Here is a 21847-nt window from a genome sequence, read left to right as displayed (position 1 = left end):
CTTGAAAAAATAGAATCAATTAATGTAATCGTTATCATTTTTTAAAACACATTTATTTTAACAACTTGGTGTCAACATCCCAAGAAAACCCATACACTCCAGTTTTCCACCATTTTATTTTTATTTTCTTAAATATTATTTCTTAAACGTTGGCAATCATCCACATACCCAACTGAATATATGTCCTAATCCTAAAGCTCAAGTTTTTCATCAGGATACCCTGTAGCAGTATTTCAGTTACCTGGTTAACCTGTGGCTTTCAAAATGCCCCCCTTGCAACAGTACTATACTAACACACATTATCATTTTCACACAACCACATAAAATAGATGCATCATGTCTACAAGTGTAATAGTCATTCTCACATAAACAATAACTGAGGAGAATGTATATTCTCATTTGTCTCAACAATTTAAGGATCCCTTTCTCCCAAACAATTGTCCAAACCAGAAACTGAGTCGTTAAACCAAAAATACAGTTTGACTCATTGTATTTCATTTTTGCCCAAATTAGGGTTAAAACTAAATCCTTAAAAAATCCAGAGATTAAAATAAAAAATAAAATACCAACCAAGATATAGTAGTGAAACTACTGTGCTGCCTGCATGTAAAACAATTATGCCTTAAAACACATTTGCACAACTTAGCCAAAGTGTTTAATTGCACTACTTTCAAAATGTGAGGTTGGTGGTCATTATTGTTCATTATGAAAGAGCAAGAACTGTAACAGAAATCCCTCTGGATTTAGATTACTCCTCTCAGGTAATGTTGTAAACCTTTTTGATACATCAGGAATGAAACATATAAGCATGGTGGGGAGCAAATAGATATTGATCAGCATGATTTAAAAACTAGCTTTAAAACTGAGACCAGAGTGATAGCTGATCTTGGAGAATTACACATAATTTACAATCAACATTTTTTTTTTGCACAGTATGTGTGCGTTTAGGTTAAAATTTCACCAATGGAAAAGGCTTCAATTCCAGAATTAAAATGACTTTCAGTTATTTTCATTTCAATAACATAGTTGAATGGTACTAAAAAGACAGACACTCTCAAACACACATTTGTAAACATGCATTTGATCTTATTTAAGCTTCAAACACACACAGATGAAGGCATTAGCTGTCCTTTGTATCACTCGCTGCGGTCCTTTGGCTCCCTATATTTGTAGTGGATGTATTCAAAGATGTCTCTCTCACTATCCACCATCAGAGGCTCTCCTGCCATGCCTACAACAGATAAACAAAGAAAAACAGCTGACATTAAAAACTGAAAGCATGAATTATTGGTGACTGACTGATGACCGAAGTCACACTGAGCTAGAATGGAGTTACAGTAACTTCATTATGTCAATACGACTAAGACTCACCAGTGACTCCAAGTGGTCGAATAGTGTACTCATTAAGAGTGAAGCCCTTCTCCAGAGCGTGAGTCCTCATGTTTTTATTGAAGATATCACTTCCAGTGAAATACAGAACTCCACAGTAGTACTGGTCCTTGGGAATTAACCTTTTAAAATGGAGAAAGGACAGTATTAGAAGATGAGTAGAAGAATCAACAGATAAAAACAAAAACATTGATTCTTTACTGCTTTATATCCAATCGTATGCAATCAGGCCTGTATGATATTATAGTAGGTGGTGACAATGTTTTAATTTGAACATCACATATTTGCTAACCTCAACAAACATGTGTCATATGAGTCATCACAGTGAATCCCTACTCACTGACTCAGTCCATGCTGTTTTGCATATATACAATATGTGCTAAAAAGCTTAACTGTAAAACTTGAGAGCAATATGAAGTAGGGCACCTGATATCAATACGCCTGTGAAGGTATTCTTCCTCATCTTCATCACTCTGCTGCAGCTGGCAGACTCCCTAGGAAAACAAGATCCAGAATATCATCAACCCAAGTCATGCGCTTCATGTTTAATTACGTTACCATCAAAACATTAAAACCATACAGCTGAATACATAATAAGCAGTGACCTCACCATGAACTTTGTGTCTCCTTTGGACAGAGTGTCAGTCACAAACCCAATTGACTCCAAATGGTCGACCACCCTATGGAGGAGCTTGGGCTGGAAAAGAAAAAAAATGGAATCAGATAAGATATTTAGAGATATAACATGTCAAACTGCTGTAAATGGCATCACACTGCATTAACAACAGTATAAGAGAGCTGCAGTAGTGTAGCATTATGAGGCTAGCAACGGTGAAGAACAACTCATTTAACGGAGAACCGGTAAACCTCCACTAAAAACTGTTTCACAGGAACTCGAGGTCACGAAGCAGGCCCTGCAAACAATCACAGCTGACATTAATGGAAGCTAAGTGACAGCTTTCCAATTTACAACCTGCTTTCACAGATGCATGGCACCACCTAACACCCACCTTCTTAAAGGCCAATATCCCATTGTTTCTGGCTTCCCTGGCGGACTTAAACAGATTAAAAGAACAAAGGAACTGACTCTGCCACCTTTAATTAAAATATATATCAATGAAAACCATTTCAAAATAACTGTTTTGTTATAACATGCTGATGTTTGACTCAGGGACAATAAACCCCAAACTAAAAAGAACTGGTTTCACTTATCCGCTAATCCAGATAAGTACATGTCATGTGTGGTCCTTAATTTAGCTAAAAAGATCTATAAAAGCCACTCTGCCTGACACACTGACCCACAGAATGCAGAGGTGACCTGTTGACCCCTGTCTGCTCATCCCTCTTAAACAGAACACTGACACAGCAATTCCACTTACACATCCAATTGTTTACATATTTCCTGGTTTTGCATTTGTTCTAAACTTGTTTTAGTAAGAATTCAAATTTCTATTAGTTTATAGTGACTCACTCTAGTTTCAAAAAGCCTCTGGATATGTTCTGGATGCATCCTACTTTTGTATTTAATATATTACCGGCAATTGGGTCTTTGTTAAAGCTCCTGTGAGGAGTTTTTCGCTGGTCATGAAACAGACTGAAATTAATTCTGATTACTCTATATGACCTACAAAAGCAAATCAGACCATCAGCGACAAGATTGATTATTTCTATATAGTTATTTTAAATGCCTGAAATGGCTGGCAGGGGGGGTAGGTGTCAGATAAAGCGATTAACTGCACGCTGCCTTTGTTTACATTTTCCAGGGCAAACATTTAAAGTGAGTGAAACATATGACTGTTAGAGAAAGCAGGATAAAATGATTTGTTAAAAACCACCACTTCAGCATGTACAAGACAAAATCAGCAAAGAGATGAGAGGTACGGCTTTGTCCACAGTGGGCGCCAAAATCAACACAAACAGAAAATTCCTCACAGGAGCTTTAAATCAACCAATTTTGAAATTTGACAGCATGCGAGTTAATATCAAGTTAGTTGGCTCATGAAATCGGCTGTTTAAAATGTAGCTTATTAATTGTCCATTACTGTATTCTTTGCATTTATTAATACCTGTATTGCTTCCTTTCTTTTATGCATTTTTTATGTAGTTGTTGTTTGTCTGTGCATTTATCTATCTGCATGTTTATTGTTTAGTTAGTATTGATATGTTTCTTAATTTTTGGTTGTGTGTATAAATTCCCAACCTATATAGTACTTGGATAAGTAGTTTTGTGTGTATTAAGGCCAATAGACATTGAGTCAAGAACTCTGCAGAAACCTTCAGATACAGACTGAACAGAGTGAAATGCAGAGGTCTTACCTGTTTCTCAGTCTCAGAGGTGTAGTCTGGGTGGGTCAGCAAGATATCAATATCACCACTCGATGCAGCACCTGAAAATTAGCAACAAGTGAATGAATTTCATGATGACATGGGTCTAATATCTCTTATCATTAACTGAATATCAACCATATTTCACTTAATGGGAAAGTTTCACCTCTCCTGTAGCTTCCACAGATTGTTCCAATATAGTCGTCCTCAATTTCCTTCAGCTCTCCAAGGATCAGAGTCTTAACAGAAAGATTAGTAAACAGTGTAAAAAAACCAACTCTTAAGTAAAACTCATTTCAAAATAACCTAAATGTACAAATGGCGGTCTCACCTCCATCTTTTCCATTTCAGCTCGTGGAATCCTTTTCTCAAATTCCTCAAAGTACCTGGGAGCAGCATAACAGTCATTACACACAGCTCAGGAATCAATGGAGGAAGAATTCAAATGATTTATTTTGGTACTGATGAATAACACGTTTAGAAGTTGTCAGAGCAGCCAAACTTACTTGAGCCCAATCTGTTGATGATGGTTTAGCTTGTGCTCAATCTTTTTCAGATCTATAAACAAATACAATATAATGAAAACTTTGGCTTATTTGACTTAAAATCAAAGCTGAATGTACATTGTTGAGCATCCAACATGCTGTATGTACAATAAATGATAATAAAGTCACGAAGAAGAAGAATGAGATCAAAAATTATATTTCGAAATTATAATGTGAGTTACCTTCTAACGTTTTCACCCCTTCTTCAAAAAACTTCCTAGCAGCAGCAGGCCTAAAGTCAAGACCGGAGAGATGCAGTTGGTTACATAAAGCCCATACAGTAACTCTGCATGTACATTCAGTCTAAGGAAGTACTGTCTCTGGAGTGGCGGTTGAATAAGTAACAAAAAAACCTTTATACATACCCAATTCCAGTGACTCTGGTGAGGAAATTGATGGAAGAGCTGGTGTCATCATTTCGTATCTAAAATATGAAAGTTATATTTAGTCATTCTCTATATAAATTCTACTATTAATACATGTTGTGGCATAAATCATGTTTTCCTACAAACCATGACTCACCTTTTCCAGTTTTCGTAGTTTGCCGGTTTGTAAGAACTCGTCAATCTTTTCTGCTATTTTAGCTCCAACGCCGTCCTGTTGAAATGTGGCAACAAACATGAGGCCGCTGAATAGTTCTATCTGCAGCAGTTACGTAAGATGTTAACAATTTTTTTTCAGGCTACAGCAGAGGGCATCACACAACACACAACCACATTAACATGGGCACAATAGTGGAAGAGAAGACAAATAATGATGTTGTCATTTCCAGGATCCAGGCACCAATTCACTGAAATTAACTGTCTAAAAGCAGCACAGATCGTGTCCTTTCATGGTTTAGTTAAATACAGAGAGATGTATCAGCGAATAAGAACATTATTTTTATAATGAAAAATCAAAGCAGTTCTTTTTCCATCTATGGTGATACTGATTAGTAACCACCCTACTCACAGATATGAATAAAAACAAAAAAAATCTTCATAAAACAACATGAGTTGTTTGATGGATTTATCCAATGATACAAGGACGTGTAAGCCAGCATCACAAAAGTGAAAACAGTATCAAACCTCTTTACAGAAAAACACATTGCACAACATTGACCTGTGTCTCAGCATCAATGTCTTGCTTAAACTCACATCCATTGTAACCTTTAAAAATGTGTGATTTTATTGCAAGACAGGACACCGCATTGATTTCACTCTGCATCAGGAAAATTGTCACCAGGTTATATTTTCACATCTAATATTGAATGTCAAAACTACACAAATGTTTTTTTTTATCGAGGCAACGACTGAGGAGCTTAAAAACAAATGTAGGGCACATACCAGTTTCTTTGCCTCTTCACCATTTTTGATTTTGTTAGGGTACTTGGAGATGGTAGATGCTGCTTTCCTAGACAGTGAATAAGCAAAATTATTTGATGATGAAAACGGTAAATAAAGTTACAAAAACAATGTGGTAACAGGAGCTTTTGTTGAGTGACACAAGAGAACCTTTTTTATAATTAATATAACAAGCTCAACCAAGATAACTAATCAACACCACCTCTTCTCCATATGACATCAAATAAATACACTTTGTTGCCGGTTTATAATGTCCCCTAACTTGAATGAATAGTCTGAGAAAACAGTCCATAATAAAACCTACCTCTATAAAGTTGTGTCTTGATTTAAACTATTCTAGAAAGGGGTAAGCTGTACGGTCATTTGGGGTGCATTAGTTTGAGGTGCTCTGGTACTGTGTTGTATTATGACTACACCCCTTTCAATTACACAGTTTCAATATAAAGTGATCATTAATCTTAAACATTAAAAAACCGCATTAGCTTTAGAGTAGTATACTCAATAAACTGGCAATTGAGTCTATGCCTTCTATGACATTGTTCTATTGTTTCAATAGCATTACATTTATCATTTTATGCACCTCTTCCTTAAACAAAGCACACATGACTGCTGAAGGTTCAGATGCTTACCTGTAAGCATTGTACTTGTGTATTGCCCTGTTGACGTTTTTCTCGTAATTGGCCAGCTCTGGAAAAAGAAGTAAAGCACCGATTATCTTTAATATTTACCTCATACGCGTGTAATAGATTTCTACTATATAAGGAAATGCCAACTCAGCCCCAGCCATTTAAATGACAAACCGGGGACATTCATAGCAAAGAGACTCAGATAGTAATTTCAAGCCAACCAAATGACAAACATAAGAGGGACACAGCATCATTCAGCATATTTTAAACAACAACACTTCTTATGCAGTTATTAAAGGGTTATTTTAACTTTAAAACTAGAATCAGGCTGTTACCCTCAGCTAAAGCTACTGTTCGACTCATCTTTACGTACCGACAAGAAAGTCTGTTATTCCCTCATTCAGGGATTCCTGCGGCGCTTTTCTCTTGCTCATTGTTGGTTTTACAGATTCTTAAATGTCCCTTGGAATTTTAAACTGTCTTATATGCTTGCATGTAAAGTTAAAACGGCTTTATAATCTTGGCTAGCCGCTATGTAGCACCGTAGCTAGCACAAGCTGAACAATAACCGAAAGACGTCGAGGGGGTTGGGCGTGCGTAATACGTCATAGATACTTAAGGTGGAGACATCAGCAGCATTTATTTTCAAATAAATAAAACGTCTTTAGGGCTCTGCAACATTAACACAGTTAACACAGTGTACTCCTTCATGTATGTTTTAATACCCAAGAATAAGAAAAATTTACATGTACCACGATTTTACAAAATTGTTCATTTTTACAAAGCACCAGCCAGTTTTACACAAAGTCAGATGATAACCGATAAGTTAACAGTACATCCGCTATTTTTACTGCATATTATTTAGTAGCATATTTGATCTTTAAGTAATTAAAAATTAATTATCCTACATTTTTACCTTTTGTGTTGTTCACTGTTTATTAATACAGAATCTTTAATTTACAAAAAAAACCAACACTTTCCTGACAATGATTTAATCATCAATTTCACAAGGATCAGTCTTATGTTACATATACAATCACAAATGATAATAAATCTCAATTAAGCAGTGTATTCATGGGACCATCTCCTTCTCATCCTCCTCTTCCTCCTTGTGTGTTAGGAATCTATTTTTATATAAACTTTGTCCCGGGAGAATATTTTAATGGCCTCCTCGATTTCAGAAAGCCTACAATCGAGATGAGCCCGGCGTGAACGAACACTCAGACTGTCAGCTTTGAGAGGCAGTGACAGCAACTCAGTCACCAGGGAGCGATGGGCTAAGGAAAAATAAATAAACAATAGGATTAGAGAAGCAAATATTTACTTTATATGTTGTACTTCAATGCAATGTTGCCATTATTAATGCAAGGGCAGCAATAAAGGGAAACAGAGACATACTTTCTTTGAGGGTCTTTAGTGTCTCCTGTCTCTTACTCTCTGGCATAAGCATGTGACCTGCTGGGGCTGCAGGATCAGGTGCGTTTCTTCTCCTCTCCTCTTCCTCTTTTTGCCACTGCTCCTTTCTTTCTTCAAGGCTGGTTGCGTTTAAGTACCGAGGGGAACAGAAACAAAAGGGTCAAACAACGTCAAAATCTATCTGTATTGTAGAATTTCATGCATCTAATAAATTGGCTACTTTTGAGATGAAAAGAAGTATGATTGGAAGGTAAGAAGGTGAGATATGACATAAAAATACTCACTACTGAGGGACCTGTCCCTTGACTGCAGTGGGGATTGGCTTATTTTTTAGGTTTGTCAGTGACTGGGACCGACGCAGCTCAGTTTTCCCTGCTGCCCGGGCATTATGTTTTATGAAGTCTATGGTCTGGCCTTGCACCTGTAACTATATTCACATATAACAATTTAGGGATTAAGAAAAAGGCAATAGGCAATATTGCAGATACACATGAAATTGAGCAAAATGCATATTCATGTTATTTTTAAAGACAGAGATTTCATCTCTTGTCGACTTCTTCTATACCTCTTATTGCCTTATCATGTGAGTGTATATCAATAAGTATATATTTATATTGGCAATTCTCACTTGCAAGTTCTGGTCCTGTATAGAGTTGCAGGATGCAGAGCGTTTCAAAGCTGCAGGTGAGGTTTTGGACTCTGGTCTTTGAGGGACAGTAGACCCACCTTTAGAGTGGGCCTTCAGAAAGTTTTGACACTGTGGTTTAGAAGTTGGACTGGAAACCTGCACGAAAGAAACTGAATTAAAAGCAATTAAGGGGAAATATTTATTATTCATGTCCTCAATCTTCAGCAGACATGCTCCTTACCTGTAGCTGCACCATCACCCTGGATGGGACACTCTGGTATTTGGAGGAGGTCCACAGAGCTTTGACAGGAACTGGGCGAGAATGTGCTCTCTCAGCCTCCTGCTCTTTGCAGCGTTTCTGGATCTCTCTGAGCCGCCGCACATTCTCTTTACCAAAGTCATGTACCCGCTGCTCTAAGAGTCAAGGATCACAGAAGTTTTCTCAATTTCCTTGTTCTTTTTGTATGTGGTTATTGTGCTCAGTTAGTAGTTATTAGAAGATATACTGACACCATCCTTCGAGACAAAACAGAACCATGTTTTATGGATAACACAAATATCACTTACTCTGTTTGGGAACAGGGGTGATAGAGACACCATCTAGTTTAAGTAATTCCCCCACTACTCCTCTCTGCCCTCGTTCCAGAATATGGGTAGCATTGGGGCCAATACGGGGAGGATGTGCTGGGGTACGAGCGCTGTAGCAGCCAGGGTACAACACTGGATCTGGAGCAAGTGGCCCAGAGAGCAGGGCAAATGTCCCATCTTGATTTCCCTCTAAACGGCCACGAGCTGGAGGAAAAAAAAGAAAAGAAACACAAGGGCAATTTTAGCTATTGTTTGGTGTCAAGGTTTCTATATTAGTACCCAAGGTACTACTTGTTGAGCAAACAAGGGATTTAGCATTCCAGAGTAAAAAAAAAGACATCAAAGACGCATCTGTTCACTATAATTTTCATTAACAATTTGCTCGAATGTTTAAACTAATAAAGAGAAGATGTAACTCAAAAATAAAGATGTGATGCATCTGGACCTCATTACATAAAAGCAGTCTTTAAAGTTCACAATTATTCCAATAATTCAAGTGAATATATGCTATATCTAACAAAAGGAGCACTTTAATCTGTCAGCTTTAGATATTAGGTAGGCTGAACATCACAGGAAAGAAACTGTGCAGTGCCCAATGGCTTTACCTTACCTGAAGCAGGTCGTTTGTAGTACTGAGGAAACAGAGAAGGGTCTGGGGGGATTGGGCCAGATATGGATGAAGGTCCCTCACACATCTGAAGCTGTACATTTTGAAAAAAGGAAAACGTTAGAATATCAAATAAGAAACCATATCACAGTCAAACTCAACACAATCATAGATTTATTTATTTGATTTGATTGATTGATTGATTGATTGATTGACAACAATATGTGTTAAATTAAAGACAAGCAAGATTGTAATTTAACCTCCTTTATTTCCTTAGGCCTGCAGGTGAGGTGAACTTTATTTTATTTGATCTTTTTTCAAGAGTTTTTTGTTTATTGTTTGTTTTTATTTCAAGTACAGCAGTATGATTAACAATTGGATAAAATGAATGGATTAATAAATCAGAAGTTCTTGAGAAAACAGCGACTAAAATCCATATTTCTCCAGCATTACTTTATCATCTTTCATAATATTTTTTCATCAACCAAGGACCATGCACAAAAACAATCCATCACAAATGAGAAGAGATGATATATGGCTGTATGATATATAACTGTTTGCTCTTTCTATCTGCATTCCCTTGTTAGGTACACACATTTCCACCACCACCACCACTAATGCTGTAACATTACATTCAACACTATTACATAATCTCTATCACACTAGTAGCAATTATACAGATAAATCTACAAGCACACATTAATATTTAAATACCAATACATTCGTCCATTATAAATTTAAAATAACATATTATTACTTAGCTAACCCAACCTGACGTTGTCTGACTTTAGCCATTGTTAATTAGCTTGTACAAAGTTAGCTAGCTGTGTTGTTGTTAATACAGGCTCTGTCGACGAAATCTGCCTAAACGTTTATCACAAACACACGTATAATAAAAATATTTTCCAAAAATTATGTCCACCCAACAAACAACTGCATCGGCGTAAGATGTATAAAATAGTCAAGATAATTAGCTTACCTTTATCGTCTTGTTTATCAGTTGAGGATTTTGTTCACGCAGACTGATGACGCCGAGGTATCAACACTTGTTTTAATTCTCCTCACCATGGAAACGGAGCGGCTACACACAGAACTAGATTAGATAGAAGAGACATGTCCCCAATAATCACAATCTCAATTTCATCCAAAATGTATTTAAATCGTTTAACTGGTGAACATTTGGGGGTTTATCAGCAATAAAACAAGGTCAAAGCGGACAAATAATTCGTTGATAGCAGCTATTTCACAGTCAGTGTCGGATAAAATTATGCTGCATTAGTTTGGGGTCAAGCCATGAAGTGATAGCTGATAATTGCAGTTATGATAATGCGATTAATATAATTATGATAATCTTTAGCCATGATACACAAGCCTCACTAGATTAACAAATGGGTAGTTAGTCTGACAATTGGATTTTTACAAGCGTTTCCCAGCCTTTTAGTTAAAGCTCTAGCTCTAGAGCTCTAGCAAGTGTATTTCTGTTGTAATCCTACTGGTTCCCTATGGTTCCCGTGCACGCTGTGTATTAAACCCTGTACATGGCCTTTCAGGTTTAGTAAAGTATCTCTCCTTGTTCAGTACGACTTCTACACCCAAGCAATAACTATAGCGTAAGTCTTTACTATTCCTCACCTGATTTAAAACGTAACCATTTAATTGCCAGAGGGTGCTGGGGAGGTAAACTGTATGCATTCTAAGATTAGGGCCTGCCTGGCAGGCTAATATCAGGACAAAGAATAACTCCATTAAACAGGGACACTAGTTGGAGGTCAATGCCCCCGAGTGGTCTAAGAGTCTAATTACACCAAAACAAATGCAGTATTTTCACAGTGCCTGCCATTAGTGTTTCCCACTGGAAAAAGGGGCTTTAATAATATAAATATATAATGAAGATCTGGCATTGCAGGGGCTGTATGTATATAGAGTTCTGTGTTGCTGCTGTCCAAGAACTTAGTTTAAAAGAGCTCCACTTCAGCATAAACAAATGTAAACAAGATAGATTTTTAGGGACTTTTAGTGAAAAATGCACCTTGGTCAAAGGCCTAATCTCACAATAATTTTCAGACATATACATTAAAAGTGTACCATAATAAAACTTTAAACTCCTTTTCCAACACTGGTGTCCTGGAATATTTTTTTTGACAAATCACACACCTTCTGAGCACCAAGGAATCTCTCAACGTTAGTGTTTGCAATGTACATATGTTAAACATTTACAAACAGTATACGTTTTTTTGCTCAATGTCAATTACACAACGGCCCCGCCCTCGACCGGAGGTCTGACTTGCGCGTGCCCAGTCTGCTTGTCACTGCTTTCTCCTTCACTGTGCCCTGCTGCACCGAACAGTGTTGAGAAACTGCACGTTCCGCCCGTTAATTGAGGTAAGAAACAAGTAACTTTCGGAAATTCTTATATACGAAAAGTTTTTGTCTTATGTTGTTTTATCTGCATTACGATTTAGCTGTTGTCAACTCTCGCTTGACTCTCGGGCAAATATGACTCACACATAAAGAGTACAGCTGCGGTTGTGCCAGGGTTTGAATGCTAGTTCAGGCCTCTAAATCCCAATAGTTCCCACATATTTGCACGCAAACTGGCTGAAAACTTATTCCTATTTTGGGAGCACTAAAATGTGCTTGCAAATGTGATGGCGTGATGCGTGGCCTGAAGGGACTACCATTCTCTGAAAACTGTGTATATTTTACAATAGCCGTTCAACATTTAAAGGTAATAGCTGAGAAAATGATTTTTTTAATATTTTTTTTAAATAGCTGTTGGTAAAGTCTGCAATGTTGCTGAACCCCCCAGCAGACACCAGACGTCTTGCAGACGCAGGAACAATGGGAACCAGAGGTGGACGCATCTGGCAAATAAAAAACAGACTCGTCCACTTATGGGACAAGGCGACGTGATATCATAAATCTTGTTAACACGGAGCCTATTATCGTTCTGTTTCTTTGAAAGCACAAGGTCCACGAACAGCAACATTACAATGACCGCTATCTTTTGGCTTTACCTTTACGTACAGTCTGTAGACGCTGAGTGGTGGTGACCCACACTGGGTATTTATAAAGCAAATCAGACATCATGGTCAGCTTAAGGAATACATAAAAGCAATAGCTTTATGTATCATGGTCAGTTTAAGGAATACATAAAAGCAATAGCTTTAGTATGTGACCTGCTTTTAACTGATGCAGATAGGAAATTGTATTTGCTTATTAAGAACGTCAATATTCCAAATTATGATTGTTCTAGAGCTGAAAAATCTTCATTAATAACAACACGGGGTGATGCAACAAGCTTTACATGACCCAAAGTAAACTGTTACACTGCTTTTGTCACTACACTTCATAACCTACCTGATGTGACTGTCATGTTGAAAGGATAATACTAAGGAACAAGTCCATCCATACCTCACAGTCTTTAAATTCAAGCTATAAATTGTCTTGGTGTAACTTGACTGCACTTGACCTTATCTCAGACATGCACATTCCTCCCATTATACACCACACACACACTTGTCTTGGTTTCACCTTATCTGAGGGTACGGCCAGTGTGGGGTAACTGCCTATTTACTCAATGTTATAGTTTTCTTGGCTAGTATCTGTTCATTAGCAAGGGGTCTCTCAATATTAAAATGCTAAATCCTCACTGTTATTCAGCTTTTGAATTTTAATATAGGTCGTTTACATATAATCCACAGGAACCAATACCAAATTGTTGTAATCAATTACACATTAATAAAGTTATAACAAAAAACACATCTGTACAAATCAAACACCAGATCTTGGTAAATTATTTGATACATTTTGCTTTTTTTTCACATATTAAAAACAGGGGAATTATATTCATCGGTAGAGGCAGATTGTAGACCTGGTGAGAGTCAAGACTAGCCTTCTGTTTTTATGAATGAGAGTCCATGTTACACATTATTGCTCTATGAGAGGACAAATAGCTGTATAAATGGTAAACTGATAATAATTTAAACCAAGAATAGGCAATTTAATCAGAAGTTGTCCAATTTTAAAGTACTGACATGATAATATGCACAAAAAAAAAAAAATACTCATGTTCTTCTTGACCCCAGAAATCTAACTGCTTTGCTAAGCGTGTAATAATGTCTTAAGGATAAATCACCATATCAGTCCATGTAAGACAAATATGGAAAAATGATTTTGTTCAATCTTATTATTCTCTGTTTGATTGTTGGCAGCTTTAACCACCATCTTGTTTTTGTGTGGATTCTGTTTTCCCTCTAATCTCTGCTGTTTAAAGGTGTCTGTCTGACCTTTGAGCCCAGTCAAGGCTGTCATCTTGGCTGCAGCTCGTGAAAGTGTTACGATGGCTGTGATCGGGGTGTTTGTGTATAAATAAAGCGTGGAGGCACAATACAGACAAATAAAGCCATAATTCATAGGGGTTGTAATAGGCTGAACCTGGAGGAGGACACCCGCTGAAACTCTAGTCACATGAGTTGAAGTGTTGGGTTCACCTGAGCTAAATTTAGAGCCGAGCGGTGCGACGGAGGGATGAAGGCGAGAAGGAGGGACAGGGTCAAAAATGGAGTGCGTGGTGGAGGAGGTGAGGAGAAGGAGTGTGAGGTGAAATGACAAATACAGTCCTGGGATTGCACATGGTCAGCAAAATGCAGGTCAGCTGGCACACAGTTGCTTACTGTTTGAGAAATTAAGACTGACAACAGAGACAGGCAGGGCATTTTGACACATGCGGTAAATTATAGTCCGGTGTTTGTGTGTGAGAAAGATGGAGACCTTAAAGGCCCTGATAACTTATTCTCTCAACCAGTTTCCCACAATAAGAAATATGATCCTAAATAACTGATTGGGTTATTTAACTTAAGAGATTTCAGTTATTGTGGTCCTGTCCTTTTTTTTTTTTCTTATTGGATTCAAGTGGGTTTGGCTTAGTTGGTTCTCCGTGCACAGATTAGAGTCTTAGCAATATATGAATTGAAATGTAACAACAGTTTGGAGTTAGCTATCTCATGTTTCCAGCACTCCCAGTCAGTAATTATCCACACCCACGCAGTCCCTATAAAGCTGGTTAGCTGAGTCTGAGTGCTTAAAAATGTTATAAATAATAATATATCAAATGAGAATGAGAAAGGGTACGCTCATAGCATAGTCCGTAAATCGGCCTTTTCTGCCGCCATCCTGTTTTTTCTTGTTTTGGTCTTTTTGGAGCAAGAAGTGACCATGTTTGGATAACTGATGGGAGTTGCTCCCAAGAGTTCAAGTTCATCGACTCTAAAATTAATCCCTGTAGAGTTGTCGTGAATGGGGAAATTAGACATTGAGACCAGTACCAGGCTGCTAAATGTGTATTTCTGCCTTAAAGTTGTGCATATTGATATGGAGACCTTTTGGAGCCAGCCTCAAGTGGCCATTGAAGGAACTGCAGTTAATTTTTCAGCCCTAGAATTTGCTGTTTGGCTAGTAGCAATTAACATACAGAGAATCATCACCTGCAGCTCTCTGTGGCCTTGCAGAGCTTTAAAGCACGTTTCTACTTTTTATTTAGCTATCTTGCAACATTATATTTTAATGACTTCTTCTGCTTTTGTAGCATTTTTATTGCAACAGGTACCATTTTTCAGCGTGAAAGGTCTGGAAACCCAGTGTTCAGTATCTTCCCACCCACAAACAGCAGACAGTTAGCGAGTCGCGGATGAACAAAGTGGAGCATTCATCTGCTAAAAAAAACTATTTTCTCTCAGGAGTTGGTCGAGGACCAAAAAAGAGCTTAAAAAGAGTGAATATCTGACTCACATTAGCCTGATTGTCAGAAAATGCAGATGAATGAGACTGTTACTTATTAGCTGCTGGATGTACAAATTAGCAACTTTTTTTGTAAGATTACTGCAGGTACGGTAAGACTTGTTTGTGTCATGTGAGAGATGAGATGATACTGTGACATCAAGTCATGCCGATGTAATACATGTGGACAGATGACGCTCACCTGTTCTGTGTTTCCTGTAAGGGCCACAGAGGAAAGATCTTCATTTTGTACCCTTAATGCAGCTAATCTATATCTTTATCTGATAAAAATGCCATTTCTCAGAGCCATACGAAGGCTGCACACAGGCCTTATCATGTTCAAATGCTGTGCCCAAAGTACACATGTTCATCATCTGCTGGCCTATGCGCATACTGTATTATGTGATGCAATAGGTGGACAGTTCTCTGCATAGAAAGGAGCTCTGACTGCATTATAAAGAAACACGCTGCAGACAAACACACATATTGTAGCTGTCCGAACAGTGCTGGACTACTTGCCAAAGTTTCTATTGTCCCTCCTGAAGAGACATGGCAGAGAAAGGAGTGGCGTTGCAGAAGGAGAAGGCAGGAAGTGGCAAGCAGGCAGAGAACAAAGGCCACTGTGTGACATGTGAACACCACGCACCCAAGGGACATGGTGAGTGGGGGTGTGTGTGTGTGTAGATAGAGACAGATGACGCATCATCAGGGTCCCTGGATGAGCTTTGGCTGCAAGAATTGTACATCTGTCAAATCTTCATCCCCTCCATTTGTTAATTCTACGGTGTTGGATTGTGGTGACAACATTTAGATTTCCTGCATTGTCTCGTCATTGATTCATTGGCTCATAGAGGTTGCTTCCCCGAAGCAAATTCTTGTCTTCATCCTCTGCAGATAAGTGCGATTGGTTCGACTAATTGCGGAGCAGCTGGACAAAAGCACACAAAGAAAGCAGAGTCAATAGTAAATCATTAAACCAGCTTTAGGTTTTTAGTGAATGCAGAATGTCCTAAAAGCTCCGGCAAAGTCACCTTGTCAAAAAATGTCTTCTTCACACACACGCACACACATGGACCCAGAGGACCCTGATGACTGTGTGCAGTCCGGCGCAGTGCAGTGGTGTGCAGCAGCGGTAGATGCTGACTAACCAAAGCTGCTTCTGCTTAGGATAGCTTTACTGCATCTGCTTGAATGGTATTTCTTTACACATCATACACATTAAATCTCTTTCCTTCAGGAGCATAGCATTGTGGCATTATGGGGATGCTACTAATGTGTAAAAATAGTAGGGGGTCTTTCTCTATCAAATTGCTGTGTGATCTTTTTAAAAGTATCCTGCATATTTCTGGTCCATTCCTCTTTTTGAGAGTCAGTCCCATTAGTTTAATAACCTCTGCTGCTTGCGAATGGATTGCTGCGAGGTGATCAATAGGGTTCACATGGAAAACGATGGGGTGGGAGAGAAGCTGTACATCACCTGCTCCCAGACAGGCCCCCTCCAGATGGCGAGGGTCTCCCAGCTGAGACAAATATCTGCGCTGTTGTTGGCTGTTTGCTTGCAAGTCAATACTTGGCAGAACACGCTTTCTGCTTTCTGAGGGAATACTGTATATAGCAGTACATAAGAGGCGCAGGCTGGGTTGCATTGCTCAGCTTCCGTAAAAGTGTTTGCGAGAGGTATGCATATTGTATTTGTGTGATTTTGATTTAAAGGGGAATTCCACAGATTTTACATGTGTACTATGTGAGTACTATAATAAAAAAAAACAAGTATATAAAATGTGTCACTGCAGGGAGCCGAGCAAAAGTGTGAGGTTGTGTAGAAGACTTTGGAAGGCATGTTTCTAAACAGGAAATCTGTTTTACATCCTGGAGGAGTTTGATAAGATGTGGGGGCTTGTAATGTAGATAATGAAAGACCCTGGAGTTGAGTTATGGGAAATGTAGGATCAGCATTTTTGGCTTGTGGCCTAGGCTACCGACGAAGATCTGAATAACTGGACTCCCCTGCGTTAATCCTGACCGTTGCTTTTTATAAAAATTTGTCCATTTTTAGTCTCCTAGTGATATGGAAGTGCTGGAGTATCATGCATTCATGGAGAATAATTTGGTGTGCATTTGTCTGTTGTAAAGAAATTGTAAAAGAACTTGTTTCCTCAGGCACAATGGCCGTCCCTCCTGCATACTCAGACTTGGGGAAATCCGCCAAAGACATCTTCAGCAAGGGCTTTGGTAAGTCAACACTTGATAATAACTGTTTTGGATGCGATGTCACTTTAAGGCTGTTTATTTTTGCTGCAGAGCCATGCTGCGCAGCCAAAGGATGTGAGTTATTTTTCCAACATTTCTGATCTTTTGACTTTCTTTTGTTCTCAGGCTATGGAGTTCTCAAGCTGGACGTTAAGACCAAGTCCCAGAGCGGTGTTGTAAGTACCTCTGTTGTCTCTCTTGTAAGCCTGTTGTGTTTAAGCTGCATGTTCAGGCCTCTCCCTCAACACTTCAGGGTAAATCTGATGGCTGACTCATGTCCTTACAGCACCTCATGTCAGACTGTGTTTGCTTCCTGACATGTTCTCAGGAGTCAGCAGAGCAACACTGTCTGCCAGACAAGTTCACACCTCAATCTTCCCCTTAAAGCAACATGTTGCATCATGACGGGGGTTTAGTTTACTCCAGACATGGTGCGTGTCCTTGTTGCCTTGGTGAAACCATAATGAGCACTCACATACAGAGTTCCCCACATGCCACAGAAAAAAACATCGTAAAAGTATTCCCTCTGCATCCAAACTCACAGATTTACGCTTTTTATAGCTCTGCTTTTCATTTTCCCAATAAGCCGATAAATGTCTGCATGTAAACTCCGTGTGGTTCTCTCTAACTTTCTCTCTTCTCTCCTTTTTCTGCTTTCTTCTTTGGACGTTGCTGTCAGATGGTAAGAGAGAGCGTGTGTGTATGTGTAATGATTAAACACAGGTGCACTGCAGGGTGATACCAGTTATGTGTTTGTGTGCAGACGATGTGTGCAGGCTTTGTGCCAAGTGTTTCTAAGTGACACCATTACCCCTGCTGCTGCAGCCGTTAACAGCACCAATCCTCAAATGCACTCAACCTCTTCCTCACAGTCCTGTCCACATTTTCAGTTTTCCTTCCTATTTCAGTTCTCCATGTTTAAGGTGTAGTTTTATGTGGAATAACCAGCCGTACAAACCTGAGAGGGATTGTGTGGCAGAGGAAAAAGCAGCTTGTTTCCCTCCTCATTGTTTTCCCCTATTTTCTCTCCCTGTGTGCTCTCTCGCCCTCTCTGCCTCTAGTTTCTGTATTTGTCCTCTAATGCAGCAATGTTCCTTCTGCCTTCGTTGCCAATTCATTCTCCATCTCCCTCCTCATCACTCCATCCCTCTCTGTCCTGCAGGAGTTTGCCACCTCCGGCTCCAACAACACGGACACAGGAAAGTCAGGAGGCCACCTGGAGACCAAGTATAAAGTGAGCGAGCTGGGCCTCAACTTCAACCAGAAATGGAACACAGACAACACGCTCACCACAGAAATCACCATCGAGGACCAGGTGAAGTGAAAAAAGTCATTTTAAAGGTTAAAAACAATAAAATATTCCATTCAGGATCAATTACTTAACTCAAGGTCTGTCTCCTTTCTGTGTGTAGCTGGCTAAGGGCTTGAAGCTCAGTCTGGACACATCGTTTGTGCCCAATACCGGGTAGGAACAATCCTGTTTATGAGTAAATAAATAAGCCAATCAATACAGATTGAACCTTTTAACAATGTATTACTAGTATCTAGCTGACTCGCCCTCTTTTATCCTTGTTTCTGTAGTAAGAAGAGTGCCAAACTGAAGACGGGCTACAAGCGTGACTTTGTCAACATGGGCTGCGACCTCGACTTCGACATGGCCGGTCCTACCGTCCATGCGGCCGCTGTGCTGGGCTTCGAGGGCTGGCTGGCCGGCTACCAGCTGGCTTTCGACACCGCCAAATCTAAACTGACCCAGAACAACTTCGCCCTTGGATACAAGGCCGGTGACTTCCAGCTTCACACCAGCGTGTGAGTCACTGCATCACAGTACAGAGAGAACCAGGAAGTGGAAGTGATTCATTGGATGAGGACATGTTTCCCTTGGATGAAACTACAGGCTTAAATCCATTGTGTTAATCTTTGTCTTTTGATACTGTTTTATTATTTCAGTAATGACGGCACAGAGTTTGGCGGCTCCATTTACCAGAAGGTGAACTGCCACCTGGAGACAGCGGTCCAACTGGCCTGGACTGCCGGCAGCAACAACACACGCTTTGGAATTGGAGCCAAATACCAGCTGGATAAGGACGCCTCCCTGTCTGTAAGAACTGACTTCAAAACATCAAAGACACATCTAAAATGATTAAACTCTAAATATAAAAAAATAAAAATAAAATATATGTTAAACAAGATCAAAAGTGTACAGCCAGCCACACTATCATCTCTGTAAGACTATAGTTAGATTTGCTTTGAGCTTAATGCACACAATCACAACGCTAACATGTTGCTCTTTGGCAGGTGTATTTGTTTACTCGAATCACATGCTTAGTTTAGCATGCTAACATTTACTAATTAGCACAAAGTATAGCTGAGGCTGATGGGAATGTCATTAGCTCAAGTATTTTTGCGGAAAGTTAGTAAAGTTCTTGCTGAATGCGACATGAATGTTTACACCAAATATCACGACCTCAATTTCAGAGCGCTTCTCACTGGCGTTTACTGTTGCTAGGTTACGAAAGTGGTCTGGCGGCACATCCGCTTCCCTCGGTAGTGACGTGAAGTCTTTTTTAAAATCTCTCTGTATGTAACTTTACATAAAAACAAACAAACGATGGAAAGGAATCGTTTCCTGGCATGAGCAGCAGCACTTGACAAGGAAACTGTACCCTCGATAAAACGAGAGGATTAGCTTCTCCTCCGCCATTGTTGTTGCCAAAGTTGATATCTGAAGTCCCGCCTCTAATGTTCTTATTCTATTACGAATAAAACATCAAGATTGGAACTTCATGCTAGTTTCAGCTAGCTGTTTATTGTTGTCGAACTGCACGTACTCTCGTTCTTCTTCTGTCACTCCCGGTGACTACATCCAGTCTGTCAAAGGTCTACAAAGGTTATACTGCCACCTATTGGTAACAACTTTGTTAGCACCTATCATTACATCGCCTCTTCTTGAGTTTGATGGTCGGTGAGGGAGAAGTGACATTGACAAATGCGTGTTGCATGAGTTTAACTATTTTCAACTGAGAGCGCTGTGAACAGAGTGACAAGCTGGACACAGGCCCAATACACCCAACAGCTGTCAAGGTAGTTTAATAAAACCCAACCATCGACTCTCCTAATGCTCCTAATTCTCTCACATGTTCACAATGTTTTGTGTCTCGTCACAGGCCAAAGTTGACAACGCCTGCCTCGTTGGAGTTGGATACACACAAACCCTCAGGCCAGGTTAGCTATTGCCTATTTCGTCTTAATTTTTCACAAAAAACACAAGCACTTTTTCATACCTAATCTGACCTTGTTCCCCGCAGGAGTGAAGCTCACCCTCTCAGGTCTGATTGATGGGAAGAATGTGAACGGCGGTGGACACAAAGTGGGCATGGGCTTCGAGCTGGAGGCGTAAAGATTCAGCGGGAGAACAGACGAGAAGAGAGGAAAGCAACACAGGAAGAAGAAGATTTAAGAGCCCAAATGTGAAAACACAGTAAAAGGTCCACTCAGCGACACGTACACACATCTTCCCTCTGAGTCCTACACACATATGCACACATTCTTTGGCCTTAACCCTGAAACCCTAAGCAGCCTCCAAGACCTCCAGTACTGTACTTTTAAAGGAATCAAGCAATATTTGTAAAATTTTACATTATTTACAGCTCACACAACCAATTTATGAGTATATATTATCAGAATACAACAAAAGAACAGACTTGTCGACAGGCAATTCATGCCAAACCATGCTCTCCAGATAATGTGCTACTTCTGACCAGTTTAATCAAAGTGCACTTTTATTAAAGCCTTTGTGTCTCAGATACATCTGTGTTCTCTCTGAAATAAGCTTCGAAGCACCTTTTTATTTTGAATGTGTGGTCAGCTCATTATTGTTCAAATATACTCTGGGTTTTAGACATTAAGAAGATGAGTAGAGGATGCTTGTTTGGTATATTGCAGTTTTGTTGCATGCTTTCAAGGCGAGAGGGAAGTTTTTGACTTTTCAGTGTCCAATTGACGAGTACAGAGACGGTAAACAAACGCAATAAAAGCTGGAGGGAATTAAGCAGAGAAGACAGAGCAGCTGATTCCTCTCAGACTCAATGGACTGACTTTGTTCCACCATTTGACCTCAGTAACAGTTTTACACTGTGAACGTTCAGTTGCCTAAATGTCTATTTTTCAGGTCCTGTTTGATAAAAGGGCCCGTTTGGAACCGTGTGTCACCTCTTTGTCTCGTTTTGTGTCCTGTACCTGTTCAACCTTTACCACTACATTTCACTTTATCTGTGCTGTGCTTTGTATAGGAGAGTTAGGACCTCAACGTGGTTTTATTGAATTAATGGAATAAAGAATGTTAAACTCTA

General features: G+C 39.3%; 3 protein-coding genes across 4 annotated transcripts; 1 reads left to right on the top strand and 2 right to left on the bottom strand.

Moving 5' to 3' along the window:
- Positions 1–59: 59 nt before the first annotated feature.
- On the bottom strand, positions 60–6785 carry polb (polymerase (DNA directed), beta). Its single transcript, XM_069682874.1, has 14 exons — positions 6602–6785; positions 6232–6289; positions 5585–5651; positions 4782–4856; positions 4625–4683; positions 4442–4491; positions 4221–4272; positions 4046–4100; positions 3881–3953; positions 3706–3776; positions 2000–2086; positions 1816–1883; positions 1372–1511; positions 60–1231 (listed from the first exon to the last, which is right to left on the bottom strand). Exons 1-14 carry the CDS (start codon positions 6660–6662, stop codon positions 1137–1139), a joined length of 1011 nt encoding a protein of 336 aa, XP_069538975.1. The 5' UTR covers positions 6663–6785; the 3' UTR covers positions 60–1136.
- A 174-nt stretch (positions 6786–6959) lies between these two features.
- Positions 6960–9555, bottom strand: enkd1 (enkurin domain containing 1). Its single transcript, XM_069683600.1, has 7 exons — positions 9471–9555; positions 8840–9064; positions 8514–8686; positions 8273–8428; positions 7929–8071; positions 7627–7763; positions 6960–7505 (listed from the first exon to the last, which is right to left on the bottom strand). The coding sequence occupies exons 1-7, from the start codon at positions 9553–9555 to the stop codon at positions 7345–7347; spliced, it is 1080 nt and encodes a 359-aa protein (XP_069539701.1). The 3' UTR covers positions 6960–7344.
- A 2230-nt stretch (positions 9556–11785) lies between these two features.
- On the top strand, positions 11786–21847 carry vdac3 (voltage-dependent anion channel 3). 2 transcript variants are annotated; one of them, XM_069682327.1, is made up of 10 exons: positions 11786–11849; positions 15791–15903; positions 17406–17477; positions 17622–17671; positions 18658–18810; positions 18908–18960; positions 19077–19304; positions 19446–19596; positions 20663–20720; positions 20804–21847. In XM_069682327.1, exons 2-10 carry the CDS (start codon positions 15795–15797, stop codon positions 20893–20895), a joined length of 966 nt encoding a protein of 321 aa, XP_069538428.1. In that variant the 5' UTR covers positions 11786–11849; positions 15791–15794; the 3' UTR covers positions 20896–21847. The 2 variants fall into 2 exon arrangements, with proteins under 2 accessions (XP_069538428.1, XP_069538429.1); XM_069682328.1 differs by lacking the exon at positions 15791–15903.

Source organism: Semicossyphus pulcher, unplaced genomic scaffold (assembly GCF_022749685.1).
Source record: "Semicossyphus pulcher isolate SPU_LCO1_2020_fin unplaced genomic scaffold, fSemPul1.0.p SCAF_6, whole genome shotgun sequence".
NCBI classification, from domain to species: Eukaryota; Metazoa; Chordata; class Actinopteri; order Labriformes; family Labridae; genus Semicossyphus; species Semicossyphus pulcher.
Note: the sequence above shows the minus strand (reverse complement) of the source record. Positions and strands in the feature narration are given on the sequence as shown.

Excerpts from the sequence above, each read along its gene's own strand:
- enkd1 (XM_069683600.1), bottom strand. The coding sequence starts at position 9,555 with ATGTGTGAGGGACCTTCATCCATATCTGGCCCAATCCCCCCAGACCCT. Across the intron at positions 8,072-8,272 it reads TACAGGACCAGAACTTGCAA|TTACAGGTGCAAGGCCAGAC; the intron begins GTGAGAATTGCC and ends ATGTGAATATAG. Across the intron at positions 7,506-7,626 it reads ACTAAAGACCCTCAAAGAAA|CCCATCGCTCCCTGGTGACT; the intron begins GTATGTCTCTGT and ends ATTTTTCCTTAG.
- vdac3 (XM_069682327.1), top strand. The coding sequence starts at position 15,795 with ATGGCAGAGAAAGGAGTGGCGTTGCAGAAGGAGAAGGCAGGAAGTGGC. Across the intron at positions 15,904-17,405 it reads CCACGCACCCAAGGGACATG|GCACAATGGCCGTCCCTCCT; the intron begins GTGAGTGGGGGT and ends TTGTTTCCTCAG. Across the intron at positions 18,811-18,907 it reads AAATCACCATCGAGGACCAG|CTGGCTAAGGGCTTGAAGCT; the intron begins GTGAAGTGAAAA and ends TTCTGTGTGTAG.
- polb (XM_069682874.1), bottom strand. The coding sequence starts at position 6,662 with ATGAGCAAGAGAAAAGCGCCGCAGGAATCCCTGAATGAGGGAATAACA. Across the intron at positions 4,857-5,584 it reads GTGAAGAGGCAAAGAAACTG|GACGGCGTTGGAGCTAAAAT; the intron begins GTATGTGCCCTA and ends ACATTTCAACAG. Across the intron at positions 3,954-4,045 it reads CTGAAATGGAAAAGATGGAG|ACTCTGATCCTTGGAGAGCT; the intron begins GTGAGACCGCCA and ends CTTTCTGTTAAG.